Source organism: Ovis aries, chromosome 17, assembly GCF_016772045.2.
Source record: "Ovis aries strain OAR_USU_Benz2616 breed Rambouillet chromosome 17, ARS-UI_Ramb_v3.0, whole genome shotgun sequence".
NCBI lineage: Eukaryota > Metazoa > Chordata > Mammalia > Artiodactyla > Bovidae > Ovis > Ovis aries.
The window spans coordinates 1,783,174-1,805,200 of record NC_056070.1 but is presented as its reverse complement, the minus strand read 5'-3'; the positions used below and the strand labels follow the sequence as shown (position 1 = coordinate 1,805,200).

General features: G+C 34.9%; 1 protein-coding gene across 2 annotated transcripts in view; it reads right to left on the bottom strand.

Moving 5' to 3' along the window:
* TLL1 (tolloid like 1) overlaps positions 1-22,027 on the bottom strand; it is a 389,207-nt gene that overhangs the window by 225,525 nt on the left and 141,655 nt on the right. For both annotated transcript variants that reach the window (XM_060400908.1, XM_042234239.2), the window contains exons 2-5: positions 7,032-7,142; positions 2,366-2,446; positions 708-860; positions 78-195 (exon numbers count right to left, since the gene is read on the bottom strand). In XM_060400908.1, the coding sequence (XP_060256891.1) occupies positions 78-195; positions 708-860; positions 2,366-2,446; positions 7,032-7,142 (463 nt within the window). The remainder of the gene's footprint in view (positions 1-77; positions 196-707; positions 861-2,365; positions 2,447-7,031; positions 7,143-22,027) is intronic.

Here is a 22,027-nt window from a genome sequence, read left to right as displayed (position 1 = left end):
AATATTTAAAAAGTGAATCTCACCTATGGATTTTTTCCCTTCTCTATTTACTTAACTCATTCCTTGGTTCTACTTACCCACAAGGCCTATACGTGAATACAATGTAGCTCTCTTCATCCCCTCTTTCAATGAACGTCACACATGTGTGTTTCTCCCAGTGCCTCATGGCCTGCTTGAACATGGCTCGCTGGCTGCCTGGAAAAATGGCATGACATTAATAAAACAGCGCCTGTTCAAAAGAGAAGTCTGCAGGTGGCTCTTCTGTCCCGAGTCTGGCTGCGCAGATTAGATGCCACCACTATAATCAAACCAAAGAATACTAGCGCCAAGCGCCACAGTGAGCCATTGTTGAGAGTGGACACTGTCTTCAGAATCAGTAGGCATGAGCTTACTGTCTCGACAAGTATGTGCGTACAAGGCTCCATGAACAAAGATATGTATTGTTCTTGTCAACTGAAAAGAGCTTCTAGATTTAATGTGCACATTTGAAACTCCTTTTAAAAACCAGAATAGTTCTTTAGATTCTTAGAACTCAAGACTATATCTATGTTTTTAAATTTCAAGATATGCTGACAACTGAGGCGAATGGAATCTTTCTCATATTTGAGTTAATACTATATTTTATGTCTTAGTATTCTACAAAAATATATACTTTATGTAATAATCATTATTCCATTATCAAAATAGACCCTCTGGGAATATCTTACCAGTGAAGTTGCCTCCTATGACGTAAGGAATAACACCTCCAGGCCACACTCTTTCAGTCCTTGATGTAGCAGCCCGGGGAACTCTATTTTTCTCATTTTGCCCTGAGAATTTTAGTGGTAATTTTTCCTTAACTGTGTTGTTTTGCTCCAAGCCTGTAGTGACATTTAAAACATTCTGTGAAACAGAAGTCCTTGGTCAGAGAATCATTTACCTCTTAAAGGACAAGTTAAAATGTCTTATTTACATATTTATATAAATATGCCTGAAATCAAAATGTATTAAAGAAAAACTTCATTTATATTATATACTTGAGTAAAGTGTTAAAATATTTAAGTAGTTCAAAAAATACTATTTCCTAATGCTCTCTCTATAAGCAAATTTTGATGACTTTCCATACAACAGCTTACAGTGGATATAGAAGCCAAGTAGACGCTGTAAGGCACAGAAAAATTCTTTTACGTATTCTACTTTACTAGATAACTAAGAAAGTCACCAATAAAATTAAAAAGACATTTTAAAAAAGTCTTACTTTGTCCAAAACCTTTCTTAGTCCTGCGAAATCTCTAATCCTTTAAATCAGAATTGATATTCTGTAGTACAGATAAAAACTGTGAATATTACACAATAGAGATAGTACATGAAATAAGGATAATACAGATATGGCCTCAGATTCTAGGACAATGGGCTACATCTATTTCAATTTCCTAGGGATTCATATCCGGACAACAGTATGATTTAGAGATCAGCACACAAGGTGAGCAGGCCCACATAAAATGCAGTCTGCTGTGGAGCAGCTTTCAGGTCTGCAGTCACTAACTTTTCTCGGTAGCCTTTCACAGTTTTTTGTTATGGTGTCATTTTTCCTACACTTTTGTATTTACTCTTCTTATTGATATATCATTGTTGATACAAATGGCTTACAGCTTCCATACACTTCAAACACAATGAACACTGAATATATGCCCCTGATATCTGTGTCCCTAACATATCTAATTGTTTAATATCTTAGAGCAAAGCATCTTTGCTTGGAAAAATTAATTCTTGGCATAATTATTAGTATCAATCAACTGAAGGAAAGTTAGGTTATGACCTTGGAACAGGAGACTTTAAAAAGAAACTCTAAAATCCACAAATAGTGATTAATAAATTCAATATTAAATATTTAATATTTTAAATATTAACTAATCATTAATCCAGAAAGCAATCTCCCTAAATCTTTTCCTATACATAGTTTTAGAAGAGTTAAAAATATTTTTAATTGTATTTTAATCTAATTGATCAGTTTGCCAATTTATTTTAAGCGAATTTTGTTTCAAAATAAGCATTCATATTTTTTCATTTGATGAAAACTGATGTAGCTCCATGCTTGATAAAAGCACCTTACGGTGACACCAACTGTTTGGAAATAAATATCAACAGTAAAAAAAACACCTAATGCATTTTTAATTAAGGAGGAGCTGAAAATAAGTTAAAATATTTTAAATGTCCCCAACTAAGTTCCAAAATCTTCCATCACATATCAACTAAATAAAAATGAATAAAGGATTCTCTCTTAGCATACATCCTTTCCATACTTTGAATCTTAATGGCTAACTGAACTGCTATAATATTCACTGTACAGCAACTCAATAGTCTGCAACTTTAAACATTGATATACCAGAGCCAATTCTTCTTATTCTGTCTATAAGCTGGTAGAGGGCCCCTCGTTTCTTTGACATACCATGGTCTCCAAATCCACCTTAAAGAGTAAAGGAAAATAATTAAGTTAAATTCACTGTAAATTAAAGTTCTTGTAAAGAAGCAATAGTAACATGTTACATTGATTTCTCCTTGGACATCTCTTTTTATGTGGTCTTATATAATTGCATTAAAGTAATAATATCCATTAATCTTGGAAGAGGGTAAAAATTCTACAATATGTTTGGTAGGAATGAATGAAATACTGTAAAGCAATTATCTGTCAATTAAAAAAAATTTGCAACCAAAACTAAAGAGGTAGGAGAAAATCAGAGAGCAGTCTAAATGACTTTATTTGGACATCATAGCAATTGAGTCATCTATTGACAATTTAAAACATTTTTTTTTCCACTGTGAACTTTACAACACATAGTATTATATAGGAAGAGACCCAAATTGTTCTGCTATGTTGATTGTATTCCAGCTATTTTCCCAGTGCAAACTAAATACTTTCAGATGGCAAATCAGCAAATGAAAATAAAAACACTAAAAGAGCATGAGGTATGTAAATTTTTTCTCAATGAAATTGGAAAAAGAAAAAAGCAAGTGTATAGTGTAAATTTTGCTCCAAAGCTTGGATCAAGTTTGAGACATTTCTAATAGCATATATAATGAATATTATGCATTGAAATAAATTTTGAAAATTAGTTTCTATAATTTATAAAAACCAATAACATAGCTTTTAAAAAATTCACAAGGTGAGAATCTGAAAGGATGCCCAGCTGCAAAATACATTTTATTATGTTGGTGCAATTTACAATCTTTATAAAAAAGATATAAAGAATTTTATAGTTCACAATGTAGAGGAGGGGTTTGAGGATAAGAAAATATATTTTCTTGCAGCTTTAAGAACAAAGTCATAATCATAAAGCAGAACATTTGATGAAAATCCAAGTTTCTGATCCTCATTCCAGGTCTTTAACAAAATGCTCTCTTAATTTTATCACCTAGTTTGCCTTCTCCTTGAATTCTGATAGACAAATACAAAGAGTTATCACTGAGCAAACAACTAATATGATCACTAATGATATCAGAACAAGAGGTTCATGAGCCTGTGGACGAAGACAATGAGAGAGTACCAGAAATTCATGCAAACTACAATATGCTCTTGCACTTTGAGCTATTTCCTTTCAGTATCTCCTTTCCCTTTGAAATTAATTCTAAAGTGTAATTACCTAGATTGAAGCTAATAAAAAGTAATAAATATTGTTAACATACAAGCATCCTTTAGGAAATATCAATTAAGTCCGTATAAGGCAGATAAGTTAGAATGCTTGTTCACTGAATAATAGTCTGCTTAATTATTTGAATTACATGGTCACATTCTTGCTATGCTCCTTGAGAAAAAGTTTTGAAATATTTTTCATTGAATATTTTAGAAAGATGAAGTAATACTTAAATGTATTCATTCCTAAGCAGCTATAGCAAACATTTTTAAAGGATGATAAAAATGTATTTGAAATAACCATTGCATAACAATTATATGGTATATTAGATAGGCCTGAAACACATAGATATAGAGAGGCTAATTTTGAGTAAAAAATAAATGTCTTAGTTAATATTAAGGTAGGTGATAAACATAAGCATATTATAGACTAGAAAAAATATTTCAAGACTGTCAAAGTCAATAATATTTTAATATTTTAGCAAGTTTGAAAATTTTTGTAGCAATATAAATAAAATTAGGCATAGATAGTTCACTGAAATAAGAAAATTCATAATATGTATTTATTTCTCATATATTAAAATTTCTAAAATGAAATTATATAAAACAAATATTTATGAAAAAGACAATATTTTTCAAATAAGAAATACAGTCAATGCAGTACAAACTAACAAGAAAGGGAAAAGGTAGAGTAAGAAAAAACTATAGAATTCTTTTATGATGTCAGAAATTCAGGTGAATAGTGCAAATTACTTTGAAACATGTACTTTTCACATATATATTTAGAATATGTCTTTATGACAGTATGATTCTGTTTTATGCTTTTCTCTAAATAATAATTTACTTTCAAATATTAGCATTTCAGAGCTTAACTATAAATGAAGTGACAAAATATATGCTGGGTTGACCAATATATAAAATTGAAAAGCCTGAACCCCTGAAAACCATGAACAAACTTTCTGGTCAACCCAATAGTATTCATTTTCTAAATCACAGAAAATTAACACCCCTAGTGCAAAGAGAGGACAATGGACTAAATAAATCACTTTAATAAAGCATAAATCTAACAAAAATTTCAATGACCTGAGAATGTAATGTGATAAATTTAAGATTCTGCTGAGTTGTCTCATTGCTGTCTTTTTCGAAATCCACTGTTGCCGGACAGTGACAGTGTTAAGTGTGAGATAGTGTTTGCCAATAAAAATACCCTATAGGAATGTACTGGAGAAGGCAATGGCACCCCACTCCAGCACTCTTGCCTGGAAAATCCCATGGATGGAGGAGCCTGGTGGGCCACAGTCCATGGGGTTGCTAAGAATCGGACAGGACTGAGCAACTTCACTTTCACTTTTTACTTTCATGCATTGGAGGAGAAAATGGCAACCCGCTCCAGTGTTCTTGCCTGGAGAATCCCAGGAATGGGGGAGCCTGGTGTGCTGCCGTCTATGGGATCACACAGAGTTGGACACGACTGAAGCAACTTAGCATAGGAATGTCCTATCTGTGACTACACTGCAAAGCAGTTTCCTCATATATTTGGTATATGCTTCAGAAAAGACTCACTATATATAACAAAGACTAAAGCTTATTATTTTTAAGTACCATATTCATTTAAATAAATTCCTTAAGTTTTATTACCTTACATAAATTTCTCATATGTATTATTTGCATTTTGATTATGTACAATAATGTCTTTATTCTTAAAAGGGCATGCTAACCTACTTAACATTGAAAAGCTACTTTGTGTGCATGTGTGTATATGTGGTCAATTACTCAGTCGTGTCCTACTCTTTGAGGTCCTATGGACTGTACCCTGCCAGGCTCCTCAGTCTATGGAATTTTCCAGGCAAGAACACTTGCCATTTCCTACTCCAAGAGATCTTCCTGATTCAGGGACTGAACCTGCATGAGCTGGGGCTCCTGCATTGGCAAATGGATTCTTTACCACTGGTGCCACCTGGAAGCCCTATGTTGTCTGCAAGTAACTTCAAAATACTTTATATATACTTGTGCATACACACACACACACACACACACACACACACACACACACAAACAGAATATGGTAAACTGAACGACTGTTGAATCTTTGAGGTTTATGGGTGTTGCCTGCATCAGCCCATCAACTTTACTATATTTTTGAAGCTTGTCAAAATACTCTCTGGAAGTTGGTGATGGACAGGGAGGCCTGCTATGCTGTAATTCATGGGGTCACAAAGAGTTGGACTCAACTGAGCAAATGAACTGAACTGAACTGTCATAATAAAAAGTTGTGGGAAAGAAAACTGGGAAAAAAGATTTGTTAATTAACAGTAAAGAGTCTTAAGACTAAAATATATTTGTCTGCTAGATACCACAAAAGTACTATATATTTTCCATGGAATACAAGAAGGAAATAAAAATAGCATTAGCAGGAGGAGAGATGAATGAAATCAAAAAGCATGACTGAATAGATGCTTTAGCTATAACTATAAAAAGAAATGTTACATTTTTAACCTTTAAATTTTTCTCCAAAGTAAAATACAGAATAAAAATTGTATCAAGATAATATAAAAAAATTTCAAATTTTAATTAAATTATTTTAATATGAAAACCCAAATATCTTTGAAATATTACAAGTCACATATAGGCATAATTCAAACATTGAAAACAGCTAAAACTGAAATGTCTTCCAGGTTTTCATAAAAGTTATAAAAATAGATATATAATTTTTTCTAAATATATTTGTGTATAATCAATCAAGAATAATTTACCTTCTGCATCTCAATATTCAAATAGGAGGCAATTGAGTATAATGTTTGAGAGTATGAAATTTAACCTTTCTCAGAAGTGCAGTGATTTCATGGCTGTGTGACAATAAGAAAACTATGCATGCTCAGTCACTTGCATCATATCTGACCCTTTGTGACCCTATGGGCTGTAGGCCACCAGGCCCCTCTGTCCTTGGGATTCTCTAGACAAGAATACTGGAATGGGTTGCTATGCCTTCCTCTAGGGGATCTTCTTGACTCAGGAATTGAGCCCCCATCTCCTGCACTGCAGGCAGAGTCTTTACCACTGAACCACTGGGGAAGCCCCAAGAAAAGTACATAACCTTATAAATCTCCTCGTAAATCACAATAACATCAGCAGCTACTCATTATGTGGTCATTATGAGGGTTCAAAGAGTTAACACCTGCTAAGTACTCAAGCCAGGCCTTGTAGATGGTGAACACTACAATATCTTTCTTAAACACAGTATATAATAAAGTTAAAATTATGAATTTATGAATAAAATTTAAATATATAAATAGACTAATCTGTATCAAGGAAATCAAATTTGATCACCAGAACATTAAAAATGATCCAAACTGTATTTTAGCGTTTCAAGAGTATATTTTCTTCTAAATAAGTGCAAACCAAGTCAAATAATCAAACGTACCTGTGGTGTGTCCAAATTTTCCAAAGGGGTTCTGTGTAAGGTCAATTGTCCTATCAATTTGAAAGATATTTAAATCTTCATCATCTAAGGCAATGTCACCCCAAAACACAGCTAAAAGAGAAAATTTCAATTAAAATACAAATTATTTAAGAGCAAAAAGCAATGTGAACAAAGCTAATTAGGAAAAAAAAACGGCTAAAAATATGGAAATGTGGTCCTTATAACTATAGAGATATTTCAGAAAATAAATGTACCTGAACGTACTGGGCCTGTTTCAGTGTAATGTGAGCCACCTGTGAAAGGATGGGATCTGCTTTTCTCACTTTGATGTTTTAGAGGAAAGGGAGAAAATCATTTTTTTGAGTGAAATGATCTAAGATTTATTGGGGTGGGGGATGGTGGTTCTTAAGGGTGTTGGTGATGGACAGGGCAGCATGGAGTGCTGTAGTTGATGGGACCACAAAGAGTCAGACAAAACTGAGTGAATGAACTGAATTGAACTTAAGGAAAGAGATTTCAGCAACCATGGCTAATTAGCAAATAAGTGAAGAAGAATGCTGACATTTACAGTAGATGGGGGAGATAAGCAATTCTTCACTGATAGGTGGAAGAAGAGGTAGTAGCAATTAAACCACGTGCTACTTTATAATTTTATAAAGTGAGGTGCAGTTGAGTCGAAAGAATATAATGCTATCATAGCAACTCATTCATTACATTTTGATTAAGTGGTAAAGTATCTTCTTTGAAGATGGTATTGCTTAAGTATCTATAAAATATATAGATTAACTCAACATTCACCTAGTCATTGCCTAATAAATGTTGACTTAATCTATATACTTAATAGATAGTTAAGCAATGCCATCTTCAGAGAAGGTACTTTACCACTTTATCAAAATGTAATGAATGAGTTGCTATGATAGTATTATATTTTTTTGACTCAATTGCACCTCACTTAAGATTTCCAGGAGAAATATCAATAACCTCACACATGCAGATGACACCACCATTATGGCAGAAAGTGAAGAGGAACTAAAAAGCCTCTTGATGAAAGTGAAAGTGGAGAGTGAAAAAGTTGGCTTAAAGCTCAACATTCAGAAAACTAAGATCATGGGATCTGGTCCCATCACTTCATGGGAAATAGATGGGGAAACAGTGGAAACAGTGTCAGACTTTTTTAGGGGGGGCTCCAAAATCACTGCAGATGGTGACTGTGGCCATGAAATTAAAAGACGCTTACTCCTTGGAAGGAAAGTTATGACCAACCTAGATAGCATATCCAAAAGCAGAGATATTACTTTGCCAACAAAGGTCCATCTCTTCAAGGCTATGGTTTTTCCAGTGGTCATGTATGGTTGTGAGAGCTGGACTGTGAAGAAAGCTGAGCGCCAAAGAATTGATGCTTTTGAACCGTGGAGTTGGAGAAGACGCTTGAGAGTCCCTTGGACTGCAAGAAGATCCAACCAGTCCATTCTGAAGGAGATCAGCCCTGGGATTTCTTTGGAAGGAATGATGCTGAAGCTGAAACTCCAGTACTTTGGCCACCTCATGCGAAGAGTTGACTCATTGGAAAAGACTCGGATGCTGGGAGGGATTGGGGGCAGGAGGAAAGGGGATGACAGAGGATGAGATGGCTGGATGGCATCACTGACTCAATGGAAGTGAGTCTGAGTGAACTCCGGGAGTCGGAGATGGACAGGGAGGCCTGGCGTGCTGCGATTCATGGGGTTGCAAAGAGTCGGACACAACTGAGCGACTGAACTGAACTGAAGACATTTGTTTGTATTTTCAGGAGCTTCAATAACATTACTCTAATCCCAGAAATACTCTCTTATACCCAGAAGTTTAGGTTACTTAATAAAGGAAAGCTCTATAAACCATTGTGAATGAATCTGCAACTAGTGAGCAAATTATTATTTTTTAAGATCAGAAATATACATTTGCATAACGAAAAGCAGCCTCCTTGTTTATTTGAGCCCCAAAGTAGATTAATCAATTCCTTTGTACTATCAGATATCAAAATATAATAACTAGGAAATGTAGCAAATTTATGAGAGGATAAATTAATCATGAAACAGTAAAGAACTGACAAATGCCTTGGAAATTCTGAGATATTTAAATTGTTTTATTCAGATTTTTCTTCTACAACACCAAAGAGGAAAGAAGGAAATTACATTAAAAATTATAGAAGGAGTCCTATTCAATATTTTGTAATAACCTATAAGGGAAATGAATCTGAAAACATATATATATCTGATTCACCATGATTTACACCTGAAATTAACACAATATCGCAAATCAACCATATTTTATTTTTAAAAATTAATATTTCAGAAAATGATAAAATCCATTTCAAATCACTTTTATTAAATTAAAACCTAAATATATATGAATTTTAGCTATAAAAGCTATTTAATAAAATTAGTTAATTCATAAAATTAAACTTCAGTCCTGAAAGCTATATATTGCTTCTGGCTTTGATCAAAGGTTTATGATATTCTGTACTTAGTTTAGTTCACTTACACAAAACTGACATGAGATAAGGGGTTTGTTTATTTGCAAATCTAGAAAGAAAGAAAATAGAAGTTAGTTCAAGGTGGGTAATCAGTTCCATATATGAAAAAAACCTTTATTAGAATTAGAATTCTCTCATCAACATGAATCAGCTACCGATATATATGTGATTCATGTTAATGTATGGCAGAAACCATCACAATATTGTAAAGTAATTGTTCTTCAATTAAAATTAATTAATTAATTTAAAAAATAATTCTCTCATCAAACTCTGTCTTCTTTCATCCTCTTCTTTCATCATGGCCCTACTATCAACGAAATGGCAGTTTGCAAAAGTAAAGCGATGCTTGCCTGTGTGCGTGCTAACTCGCTTCAGTCGTGTCTGACTCTTTATGACCCTATGGACTATAGCCTGCCAGGTTCCTCTGTCCATGGGATTCTCCAGGCAAGAATACTGGCATCGGTTGTCACGCCCTCATCCAGGGCCTCTTCCCCCACCCAGGGATCAAACCACCATCTCTTACTTCCCGTGCATTGGAAAGTGGGTTCTTTACTACTAGTGCCAAATGGGAAGCCCAAAGGGATGCTTACTGTCTTTTAACATCAAAGAGACAAAGAAGTCTGTAGAAGACTTAATAGTGCTAAGAAACTGGTCTTGATGCCTGAAATAAAATTCAGATTCATACACATGAAGCATGAATGTCTGAGTCTTCATCATCATCCCTAAAGCCAGACATCCTAACAAAGAGATGGCTTACCTAAATAAAATATTTTGGAGTTATATAAAGACTTGTTCTTTTAAAAAAATAAAATTTGCACTTTTTGTTTCAAGATTTTTCACTCTTCTAAGTAAATAAAAGCTTGCTAGTTATTTAAATCTTCCATCATGTGTATTTACTAGGCACATAGTTGGGGACACTGAATGGCACTCTCAGTCTGCCTGTTTCTTTCCAAGTGCTAGCAGACAACTAGAGACACAAAAAAAGTGCTTCTCTAACATTTTGTTTTGCCCAGGAATCACAGAAAATCTGGTTAAAATGCAGGGTCTGATTTACTACCTCTGTGGAGTGATCTTCAGTTCAGTTCAGTTCAGTTGCTCAGTTGTGTCCGACTCTCTATGACCTCAAGGACTGGAGCATGCCAGGCTTCCCTGGCCATCAAAACTCCTGGAGCTTGCTCAAACTCATGTACATAAGTCGGTGATGCGATCCAACCTTCTCATCCTCTGTTGTCCCCTTCTCCTGTCTTCAATCATTCCCAGCATCAGGGTCTTTCCCAGTGAGTCAGTTTTTTGCATCAGGTGGCCACACTATTGGAGATTCAGCTTCAGCATCATTCCTTCCAAAGAACATTCAGGACTGATTTCCTTTAGGATTGCCTGGCTTGATCTCCTTGCAGTCCAAGGGACTCTCAAGAGTCTTCTCCAACACCACAGTTCAAAAGCATCAATTCCTTGACACTCAGCTTTCTTTTCAGTCCAACTCTCACATCCATACGTGATTACTGGGAAAACCATAGCTTTGACTAGATGGACATTTGTCGGCAAAGTAATGTCTCTGCTTTTTAAGATGCTGTCTAGGTTGGTCATAGCTTTTCTTCTAAGAACCAAGCGTCTTTTAATTTCATGGCTGCAGTCACCATCTGTAGTGATTTTACAGCAGAAGAAAATAAAGTCTGTCATTGTTTCCCCATATATTCGCCATGAAGTGATGGGACCAGACGGCATCATCTTAGTTTTTTGAATGCTGAGTTTTAAGCCAAGTTTTCATCTCTCTTCTTTCATTTACATCAAGAGGCTCTTTAGTTCCTTTTCACTTCCTGTCATAAGGGAGGTATCATCTGTGTATCTGAGGGTATTGATATTTTTCCCAGCAATCTTGATTCCAGCTTGTGCTTCATCCAGTCTGGCATTTCGCATGATGTACTCTGCATAGAAGTTAAATAAGCAGGGTGACAATGGCCTTGACATATTCCTTTCCAAATTTGGAACCAGTCTGTTATTCCATGTCCAGTTCTAACTGTTGCTTCTTAACCTGCATACAGATTTCTCAGGAGGCAGGTCAGGTGGTCTGAGATTCCCATCTCTTTCAGAATTTTCCACAGTTTGTTGTGATCCACACAGTCAAAGGCTTTGGTGTAATCAATAAAGTAGAAGTAGATGTTTTTCTGGAACTCTCTTGCTTTTTCTATGATCCAACGGATGTTGGCAACTTGATCTCTGGTTCCTCTGCCTTTTCTAAATCCAGCTTGAACACTTGAAAATTCCAGATTGACATACTTTAGAGGCCTGGCTTGGAGAATCTTGAGCATTACTTTACTAGCACGTGAGATGAGTGCAGTTGTGCAGTAGTTTGAACATTCTTTGGCATTGGCTTTCTTTGAAATTGGAATGAAAACTGACCTTTTCCTGCCCTGTGGCCACTGCTGAGTTTTCCAAATGTGCTGGCATATTGAGTGTGGCACTTTCACAGCATCATCTTTCAGGATTTGAAAGAGCTCAACTGGAATTCCATCACCTCCACAAGTTTTATTCATAGTGATGCTGCCTAAGGCCCACTTGACTTCACATTTCACGGTGTCTGGCTCTAGGTGAGTGATCACACCATCGTGGTTATCTGGGTCATGAAGACCATTTTTGTACAGTTTTTATGTGTATACTTGCTACCTCTTCTTAATATCTCCTGCTTCTGTTAGGTCCATACCATTACTGTCATTTATTGTGCTTATTTTTGAATGAAATGTTCCCTTTGTGTCTCTAATTTTCTTGAAGAGATCTCTAATCTTTCCCATTCTATTGTTTTCCCTATTTCTTTGCATTGATCATTGATAAAGGCTTTCTTATCTCTCCTTGCTATTCTTTGGAACTCTGCATTCAAATGGGTATGTCTTTCCTTTTTTCCTTTGCCTTTCACTTCTCTTCCTTTCTCAGGTATTTGTAAGGCTTCCTCAAACAACCGTTTTGCCTTTTTGTATTTGTTTTTCTTGGGGATGATCTTGATCACTGCCTCCTGTAAAATGTCACGAACCTCTGTTCATAGTTATTCAGGCAATCTGTTTATCATATCTAATCCCTTGAATCTATTTGCCAGTTCCACTGTGTAATCATAAGGGATTTGATTTAAGTTATACCTGAATGGTCTAGTGGTTTTCCCTACTTTCTTCAATTTAAGTCTGAATTTGGCAATAAGAAGTTCATGATCTGAACCACAGTCTGCTCCTGGTCTTGTTTTTGCTGACTGTATAGAGCTTCTCCGTTTTGGCTGCAAAGAATATAATCAATCTGATTTCGGTATTGACGATCTGGTGATGTCCACGTGTAGAGTCTTCTCTTGTGTTGTTGGAAGAGGGTGTTTGCTATGACCAGTGCATTCTTTCAGCAAAACTCTGTTGGCCTTTGCCCTGCTGCATTTTGTACTTCAAGGCCATATTTGCTTGTTACTCCAGGTATCTCTTAATTTCCTAGTTTTGCATTCCAGTCCCCTATAATGGAAATGACATCTTTTTGGGGTGTTAGTTCTAGAAGGTCTTAGAAGTCTTTATACAACCATTCAACTTCAGCTTCTTCAGCATAGATTGGGGCATAGGCTTGGATTACTGTGCTATTGAATGGTTTGCTTTGGAAATGAACACAGATCATTCTGTCATTTTTGAGATTGCATCCAAGTACTGCATTTCAGACTCTTTTGTTGACTATGAGGGCTACTCCATTTCTTCTTATATCTATATTTTTAACAAGCTCCCATTATCACAAATAATTATCACCTTCTTTTTATTACTTTTATTTTTTCTACAAGTATAAATTTTATTCCTCTGAATCAACTGGTTGACTTTAGAGCATAAACATTCAACCAAGTAAAATGCATTTTGTCTGTACCACATTTATATAATTTGAGTAATAATAAAGTAAAACTCAAATGTTTTAGATTTTTATTTCCTTGTAATGACTTTTCACATGCAACAGGATTCATGTCTTGATGGATTATATCAAACAACGATCAGCAGTCCAAGTTGATACAACACCTTAGAGAAGAAAAAACTTCCCTGGTGGCTCAGTCGGTAAAGAATCTGCCCACAATGCAGGAGATCCAGGTTTGATTCCTGGGTTGGGAAGGTCCCCTAGAGAACGAAACGGCTACCCACTCCAGTATTCTTCCCAGGAGAATGCAACAGACAAAGGAGCCTGATGGGTTACAGTCCACAGGGTCGCAAAGAGTCAGACAGGATTAAGCGACTAAACCCCCGCCACGCGGGAGGAAGTGACATAAGACCAGACCAAATTCACAAAGAGACGAAACTGCTCTGGAATACATAAGCCCATCTTTTATTGATTGCTTTTTTTCCTGAACTAATATTTTCAGTAGCTTTGCAGTTCTTAATATGCAGTGAAGTGATTCAGAAGAAGACAAATATTTCTTTGCGAACAATCAATAGTGAGTGACTAAGCCTATTCATTTCCGTGTAGACTTGATATACTATAGACCTTATAACCGTATATATCTTTAAATCTTGATGTTATCAACAGCAACAAAAAATGGACATCTTAGAATTTCCAACCTATCACATAGTTCAAAATGCACAATTACTTCCGTTTTGGCACACATTTGAATGTTTCTTTAACTCACCTTCCGCTTCAGTCTATGTCTTGTGCAAGCGTGAGTGCTAAGTCAGTTCAGTCCTATCTGACTCTTTGCAACCTTATGGACTGTAACCTGCCAGGCTCCTCTGTCCATGGGATTCTGAAGGCAAGAATACTAGAATACTAAGTGCCCTCTTCCAGGAGAATCTTCCAGACTCAAGGATCAAACCCACACTCTTTTATGTTTCCTGCTCTCACAGGTGGATTCAGTTACCACTAGCAACACATGGGAAGCCCCTAAGTGTCTTATTTCATGTTAAACATTTACTTATGCATTGGCATAGTGAAATAAATGATGAAAATTTATATTAATGACAATAACATTACAATTTGCATTGTAATCAAACATATATTTTTATATAGACTCCAAGATATTTGTAATTCTTGAGTATACTTTTGAGCCTTTTGTTTTTCTATGATATTTTCTATTTATTTTACATCAAAAAACATAAACTGAAGAGAAATATTTTTGAATTATAAATTATCAATCATTAGCCCATTTAATACAGTGATTTGTGTTCAGTGAGATCAGAGACAGAAATTAATACAAAAAACTTATTCTAGATTATGATATTAGGGAAATAGTACAATTAGAATATTTATTATCTGGAATTCTGCTCAGATTCTTATGATCAAAAAATTGGGTTGTAGCTAACCAATAGGCCAAAATAAAATGTCAAAAAGTACAATTTTGACATTACATGGAAAACCTCAGATTTTGTTTTTCCCCTGAAGGCTATTTGTATTCATTGTACTACAAACATTTTTTAATCAGAGACCAAAAAAGGAAAAAAAAAAAAAAAAAGAGCTTTTACTGCAGTCCACAGAGTAAATACATTTTATAAAGAATATAAAGTGAGAATAAGCAAGCCAATGTTGTAATTCCCTATACTCTAGTTTTAAGTGATGTCTCTTTCACCAACTTTCTGATTCTGTAGCAAGCTACAGTCCTTCAATTCTGAAGCTGAGGTCCAGGGACCAGCTTTAAGGAGACTTTAAGTCTATGATTTCCTAAAAGCTGTATGCAAAAAAAAAAAAGTTTATAAACACAGTCACCACATGTTTTTCAGAGAAGAGGTCCACAGCAGATTGTCAAAAGGTATCACACAAGGTAAAGCACCACTTGTTGCTGTTGGTTAAGAGCCAGTACTTTAGACAAAAGCAAAGCCTTTCCATGCACTTGGGAGAGATACTCCCAAGTGCACTGAACAGCCTTAAGAAAATTAATATATTTTCTTGATAGCTGATTACTACTTGGGAATGCACTGTAGTAGACAAGATGATAGAGTATCCTCAGACATTACTTACAGAAAGTTCTCCTAGAAATCCCCTCTCCTCACTTAACCCCATTAGGTGTTTCATCTGCTTCCATGTCCTGCTTGTCTTGCCAACACACAAGATTTCATAACATGTTTTCAATTGTCAGATTCTTCAATTTAATTTTGAAAATACCACAGGAAGCATTGTTGCTTATCTTTAAATACTCATTGCCAGCCTGACATAAAGTAGGTCCTCAGTATATGTTTTGAGGCACAAAAGATGTGAATAAGTAAGTGAATTGGGGTATAGTTATATATAACAAAAATGAGGCAAGGAATGTGGTATAACTCACAAATTTGCCTTATGACTCAAAATACTAGATTTCAATCATTCCAAAGAATATTTCAAATCATTTCAATCCAGAGTGAATTACTATTTTATACTTTAAAGAAAAAAAGGCATCTGTCTTTCTTTTTTATTCCAGTAATATATATTATTAAATGTAGTTATGGGAAATGTATCCTTTTTTTTTTTTTCTAAACACCACACTTGCAAGTTCAGGAAATACATGACTGAACTAACAGATCAGTTATCTTGAGACATATAGGATTTGGAGAGATTGTTTAAAGATTCAACAATAGCCAAGAGGATTGCTTATTATGCTTTATCAGTTTAAACTTTATGTTGTTATTGATACTGGATTTAGGGAGGAAGAATGATATCATGTGAAAACTGGCAAAACACAACTCTTGACAAAACTGCTCTGGCTGCTCTAGGCTAAAATAAAGGCCTAGTGAAAATTTCCTCAGACAAGGGCAACAGTGAAGGCTTAAAAGTCAACTATTTTTACATGATTGACAACCATTAAGCATATTCCCAAGGAAAAATGAGACTTGGCAAAAGTTCCAATATATACATTTTGGAGACAATATTACATTACTCAAAAAAGTAAACAACTTTTTGGTGGCATTTCATATACACAGAATAAAAGTGTTCCCCAAAATGACAAACATGAAATTTAATTTAAGTTCCAGTTTGGGAAGCAATTATCTAGTATTTTTAAAGCTCTTGATACAATATAAATATAAAGATATATTTTTATGTAGACTTAGAAATGATCTTCAAAAAATAAGAAAAAAATTTTTTCACATAGTACATTTCTTTCTTAAATTTCTAATAATAAGAAAGTATTTATAGTCCAATTACTTTAGTGACTATTTATTTTAAAAAATCATATACATAACTTTATTTAAGATATAAGGGTTATATCCCAAGATCTGCATTTTAAATTATATCATATACTATCACATAAGCTGAAAAAAGTCATCCAATCTACAAAAAGGGTGATGTAATGAAGTACAAATGCTGAGTCATATAAAATGGCTTACTCGTCCTTCTCTAATAAACTGGATTTAAAGGTCCTTTTGTATAACATAACTCTAATTTGCCACCTTAAAACAAGGTGCCTCAATGGACCAAAAACAGATGTTTGGAGGGAGAGGGTGTGGTACAATACGAAAAGCTAACTGTTTGGGTCATTATTAAAAAAAAAAAAAAAATTGTCCAAACATACTCCTAATTTAGATGTTACTTTAAAGAACACAAAACTGCTGCTGCAGTTAAACACAAAGTTTGATTTTTTCTTGAATCAGGAAACAAACTACAATCTAAGCACAAAATCAAATAAAATCTAAGCACAAAATCTGAAATGTAAAACAAATAAGTACACACACACACACCCCATGCAAAGAATATTCCTCCAGAATATGGAGACATTTGGTAATAATGTCACTTTTCAAGATATTAATGATTTTCAGAATGAATCTAGATTAATCAATATAATCTGAACACAGAAGAGAAATAGCAATTAACCTTTTAAAAATATTTTTCTTTTTAAAACTATTTTTAAAATTGTTTAAATGCAATGTTACAATATGGATGTGATTAATGCTAAATTTGAAAATAAATATATCTTCTTTTTTAAGTCAGAAAGCAAAATTTTTCCCACAGCAAAAGATCCACCAAAATACTATGTCAATCTGTGTTTATAGCCCACAGTGCCCAGGGATAGCGTTTCTCAGGAAATTTTTTAAATGTCACCCACACCACAAATACTCATTCTGAAGTTTTTGACTCAAAAGGAAAAACACTGACAGAAGAGTACTTTGATCAAGAAATGTAAAAAATAATGTTGAAACTATTGTATGGCCTAATGTTTTCTGTCATGAGCCTTAAAATGGATTATTATAGCTCATATTTTTTAAACAAACTGTCATTATCATACTGTACAAATAATGATTATATTTATAATCAACCATTACCAAGATTTGGCTGATTTCTATTTCCCACGTCCTCCATCTTATAACAATAGAGTTAAAATCTGTGTTTTCTTACCTTAGGCTTATAATTGTCTACATTTGTGGTAGTCTAGGAGTCACTCTGATGCTTCTTTTTAAATTCATTTAAAATTTTAAGTTAATTTTGTTCATTTTCCAAATGTTGACCTTAGTTCTTTGAATAAATTTTGATGTCTTCCTGCTAGAAAGAGCATTCATGAAAATGCTATTTTCTATGTTCTAACTATGTTTTATTCACTGGCTGGTCACTTTTTTACAAAAAATATAATTTTTTTTTCTCATTTTTCCCAATTTTGTTAGTGGTAGACTTCCCTTGTGCCTCAGCTGGTAAAGAACCTGCCTGCAATGCAGGAGACCTCGGCTTAATCCCTGGGTTGCGAAGATTCCCTGGAGAAGGGAAAGACTACCCGCTCCAGTATTCTGGCCTGGAGAATTCTCAGAGTCAGATGCAACTTTCACTTTCACTTTCACTTTCACTTTTCATGTTCACCATTATAATAGGTTAAAAGAGAAACATGTTGCATTACAACTTTTCCAGCTATTATTCATCTTTGCAAAAGATATCCTCCAGAGCACAAGTTAAAGGTTGGAGTCTTTTTTCTTTGCTTAATTTATGCCATCGCACAGCTCTCAAGTCAACATGGGCTCAGTGAAAAACCTTCACAAAATTTAAAAGCTCATTGAGGTGAGGTGAGGTGAGGTGAGTTGAAGTCGCTCAGTCGTGTCCGACTGTTTGCGACCCCGTGGACTGTAGCCTGCCAGGATCCTCTGTCCATGGGATTCTCCAGGCAAGAATACTGGAGTGGGTTACCATTTCCTTCTCCAGTTTGTTTTTTTTTTTTTTTTAAAGCTCATTGACATCCTAAATATTTGACTTTATACTGATTTCATTTTCTTCTCTTCATAATCTCAGAGACCTTCAACAATTGAAAGGATAATTAAAGAGAACTTTATTCACACCGAAACAAGCAAAAGCTTGAACTCTCTGTGAAATATCCCTCAGTTCAGTTCAGTTCAGTTCAGTGGATCAGTCGTGTCCGACTCTTTGTAACCCCATGAATCTCAGCACTCCTGGCCTCCCTGTTCATCACCATCTCCCGGAGTTCACTCAGACTCACATCATTGAGTCGGTGATGCCATCAGCCATCTCGTCGTCTGTCATCCCGTTTTCCTCCTGCCCCCAATCCCTCCCAGCATCAGAGTCTTTTCCAATAAGTAAACTCTTCGCATGAGGTGGCCAAAGTATTGGAGTTTCAGCTTTAGAATCATTTCTTCCAAAGACCACCCAGGGATGATCTCCTTTAGAATGGACTGGTTCGATCTCCTTGCAGTCCAAGGGACTCTCAAAAGTCTTCTCCAACACCACAGTTCAAAAGCATCAGTTCTTCGGCACTCAGCTTTCTTCACAGTCCAACTCTCACAACCGTACATGACCACAGGAAAAACCATAGCCTTGAAGACACGGACCTTTGTTGGCAAAGTAATGTCTCTGCTTTTCAACATGCTATCTAGGTTGATCATAACTTTTCTTCCAAGGAGTAAGCATCTTTTAATTTCATGGCTGCAGTCATCATCTGCAGTAATTTTGGAGCCCAACAAAATAATGTCTGACACTGTTTCCACTGTTTCCCATGAAGTGATGGGACCGGATGCCATGATCTTAGTTTTCTGAATGTTGAGCTTTAAGCCAACTTTTTCACTCTCCTCTTTCACTTTCATCAAGAGGCTTTTTAGTTCCTCTTCACTTTCTGCCATAAGGGTGATGCCATCTGCATATCTGAGGTTATTCATATTTCTCCCAGCAATCTTGATTCCAGCTTGTGCTTCTTCCAGCCCAGCGTTTCTCATGATGTACTCTGCATATAAGTTAAGTAAGCAGGGTGACAATATATAGCCTTGACCTACTCCTTTTCCTATTTGAAACCAGTCTGTTGTTCCATGTCCAGTTCTAACTGTTACTACCTGACCTGCATATGGTTTCTCAAGAGGCAAGTCAGGTGGTCTGGTATTCCCATCTCTTTCCGAATTTCCACAGTTTATTGTGATCCACACAGTCAAAGGCTTTGGCATAGTCAATAAAGCAGAAATAGTTGTTTTTCTGGAACTCTCTTGCTTTTTCCATGATCCAGCAGATGTTGGCTATTTGATCTCTGGTTCCTCTGCCTTTTCTAAAACCAGCTGGAACATCTGGAAGTTCACAGTTCATGTATTGCAGAAGCCTGGCTTGGAGAATTTTGAGCATTACTTTACTAGTGTGTGAGATGAGTGCAATTGTGCAGTAGTGTGAGCATTCTTTGGCTTTGCCTTTCTTTGGGATTGGAATGAAAACTGACTTTTTCCAGTCCTGTGGCTACTGCTGAGTTTTCCAAATTTGCTGGCATATTGAGTGCAGCACTTTGACAGTGTCATCTTTCAGGATTTGAAATAGCTCAACTGGAATGCCATCACCTCCACTAGCTTTGTTCGTAGTGATGCTTTCTAAGGCCCACTTGACTTCACATTCCAGGATGTCTGGCTATAGGTGATACCGATACCGTACCATACCATCGTGATTATCCGGGTCGTGAAGATCTTTTTTGTACAGTTCTTCTGTGTATTCTTGCCACCTCTTCTTAATATCTTCTGCTTCTGTTAGGTCCATACCACTTCTTTCCTATATCGAGCCCATCTTTGCATGAAATGTTCCTTTGCTATCTCTAATTTTCTTGAAGAGATCTCTAGTCTTTACCATTCTGTTGTTTTCCTCTATTTCTCTAGTCAATACTATTTCAAACATTATAAAGTTTCCATAATGCATCATTAATTTATATTGATATTAAATGTATGGTACATAATGTTAATAAAGCGCCCTTTTCAATACTATTCTAGTTGAGCCTTAGCATATTCTAGGATATACATTCATATTACTAGCCTGCCAATAAAATTTACATTTTTTAAAAAAACTTACCATCTCTTATTGTCCATCATTTTATACTATATCCCTTTACCTGATTTGGGAGTTATTGGCATTAACTTTAGGTAATATTTTAGAAATAAAAGATTCTAAATGAGAAGCATTGTCTGTCTAAAAATTTCAATTTGAGGTGATGCTGATGTGGTTCACCCCCATGTGAACTACATCAGGGTCTCATATAGCAAACAAAGAGATGGGCGGGGTTTTTCTTTTCTGATATAGAGAAACAAGGATGGCCTGAATTGGCATAGGAGATGGTGTGCTTTATTCACAAATGCAAGTGATGTACGCAAGAAGTAGTATGAAACTACTGGGGAGAAAAAGCAGTTAATTATAGCTTGCATGTTGGAAGGAAAAAACCACCCCAGACTCTGCTTAATATCTAATTTTAACTTTGTTATTACTGAATAATCTGTCCGTAATGCTTCAAGTCTTGTTTTAGATAAAAATTTAGAAGGAAATAGATGATGAAATGTAAAACAAAATACATGCATACTAGATAAATAAAATCTTTATAAAGGCCAAAAGAAATAATTATTTAAATTTAAATGTTAAATAACTATGAGAATAAATATACAGCTAAATTGTTTTGATTTAAATATTTGGAACTGGCGTTAAGTTTTAGCTAATATAAATTGGGAAACTGGCCATTAAATCCTTCAATTTCTCTTTTTATTAAGAGAATAACTTAGAATTTAAATAAACTACAATTGTGTATCATGAGCAAAAATTATATATTTAATTTTGAGAAAAAGAATTCAGTTGAAAAACATTTATTAACTTTAATAAAGTCATTACAATCTTATAAAACAAATGACTGTCTGAAAAATGCAAAGGAAGTTTATAAATAAATCTGTATTTTCACTATCCCCACATATTTCTTTGACATCATATTTTACATGATTTTGTTTAAGTGTATCCTTAAACTGCTTATTGTGGATATAAGTGATTTCACTAACTTTGTCTTTAATCTTCCTTTTAGATTTAAAAGTAGATAATATACTATATTCGCCATATATTTATTTCAATGAGGTTTTTCTTTTTTTAAATGTTCATAATTTATTTCATCAACATAAAATAAGCATATACATGATTACATGGAGACTAAATAACATGTTATTCTAACAATAATGGGTCAATGACAAAATCAAAGAGGAAATTTAAAAATACCTTGAGACAAATAACAAAGAACACACAACCATACAAAATCTATGCGATGAACAAAGGCAGTTATTTCAGAGAAGTTCATAGCAATACAGGCCTTCTTCAAAAAACAAGA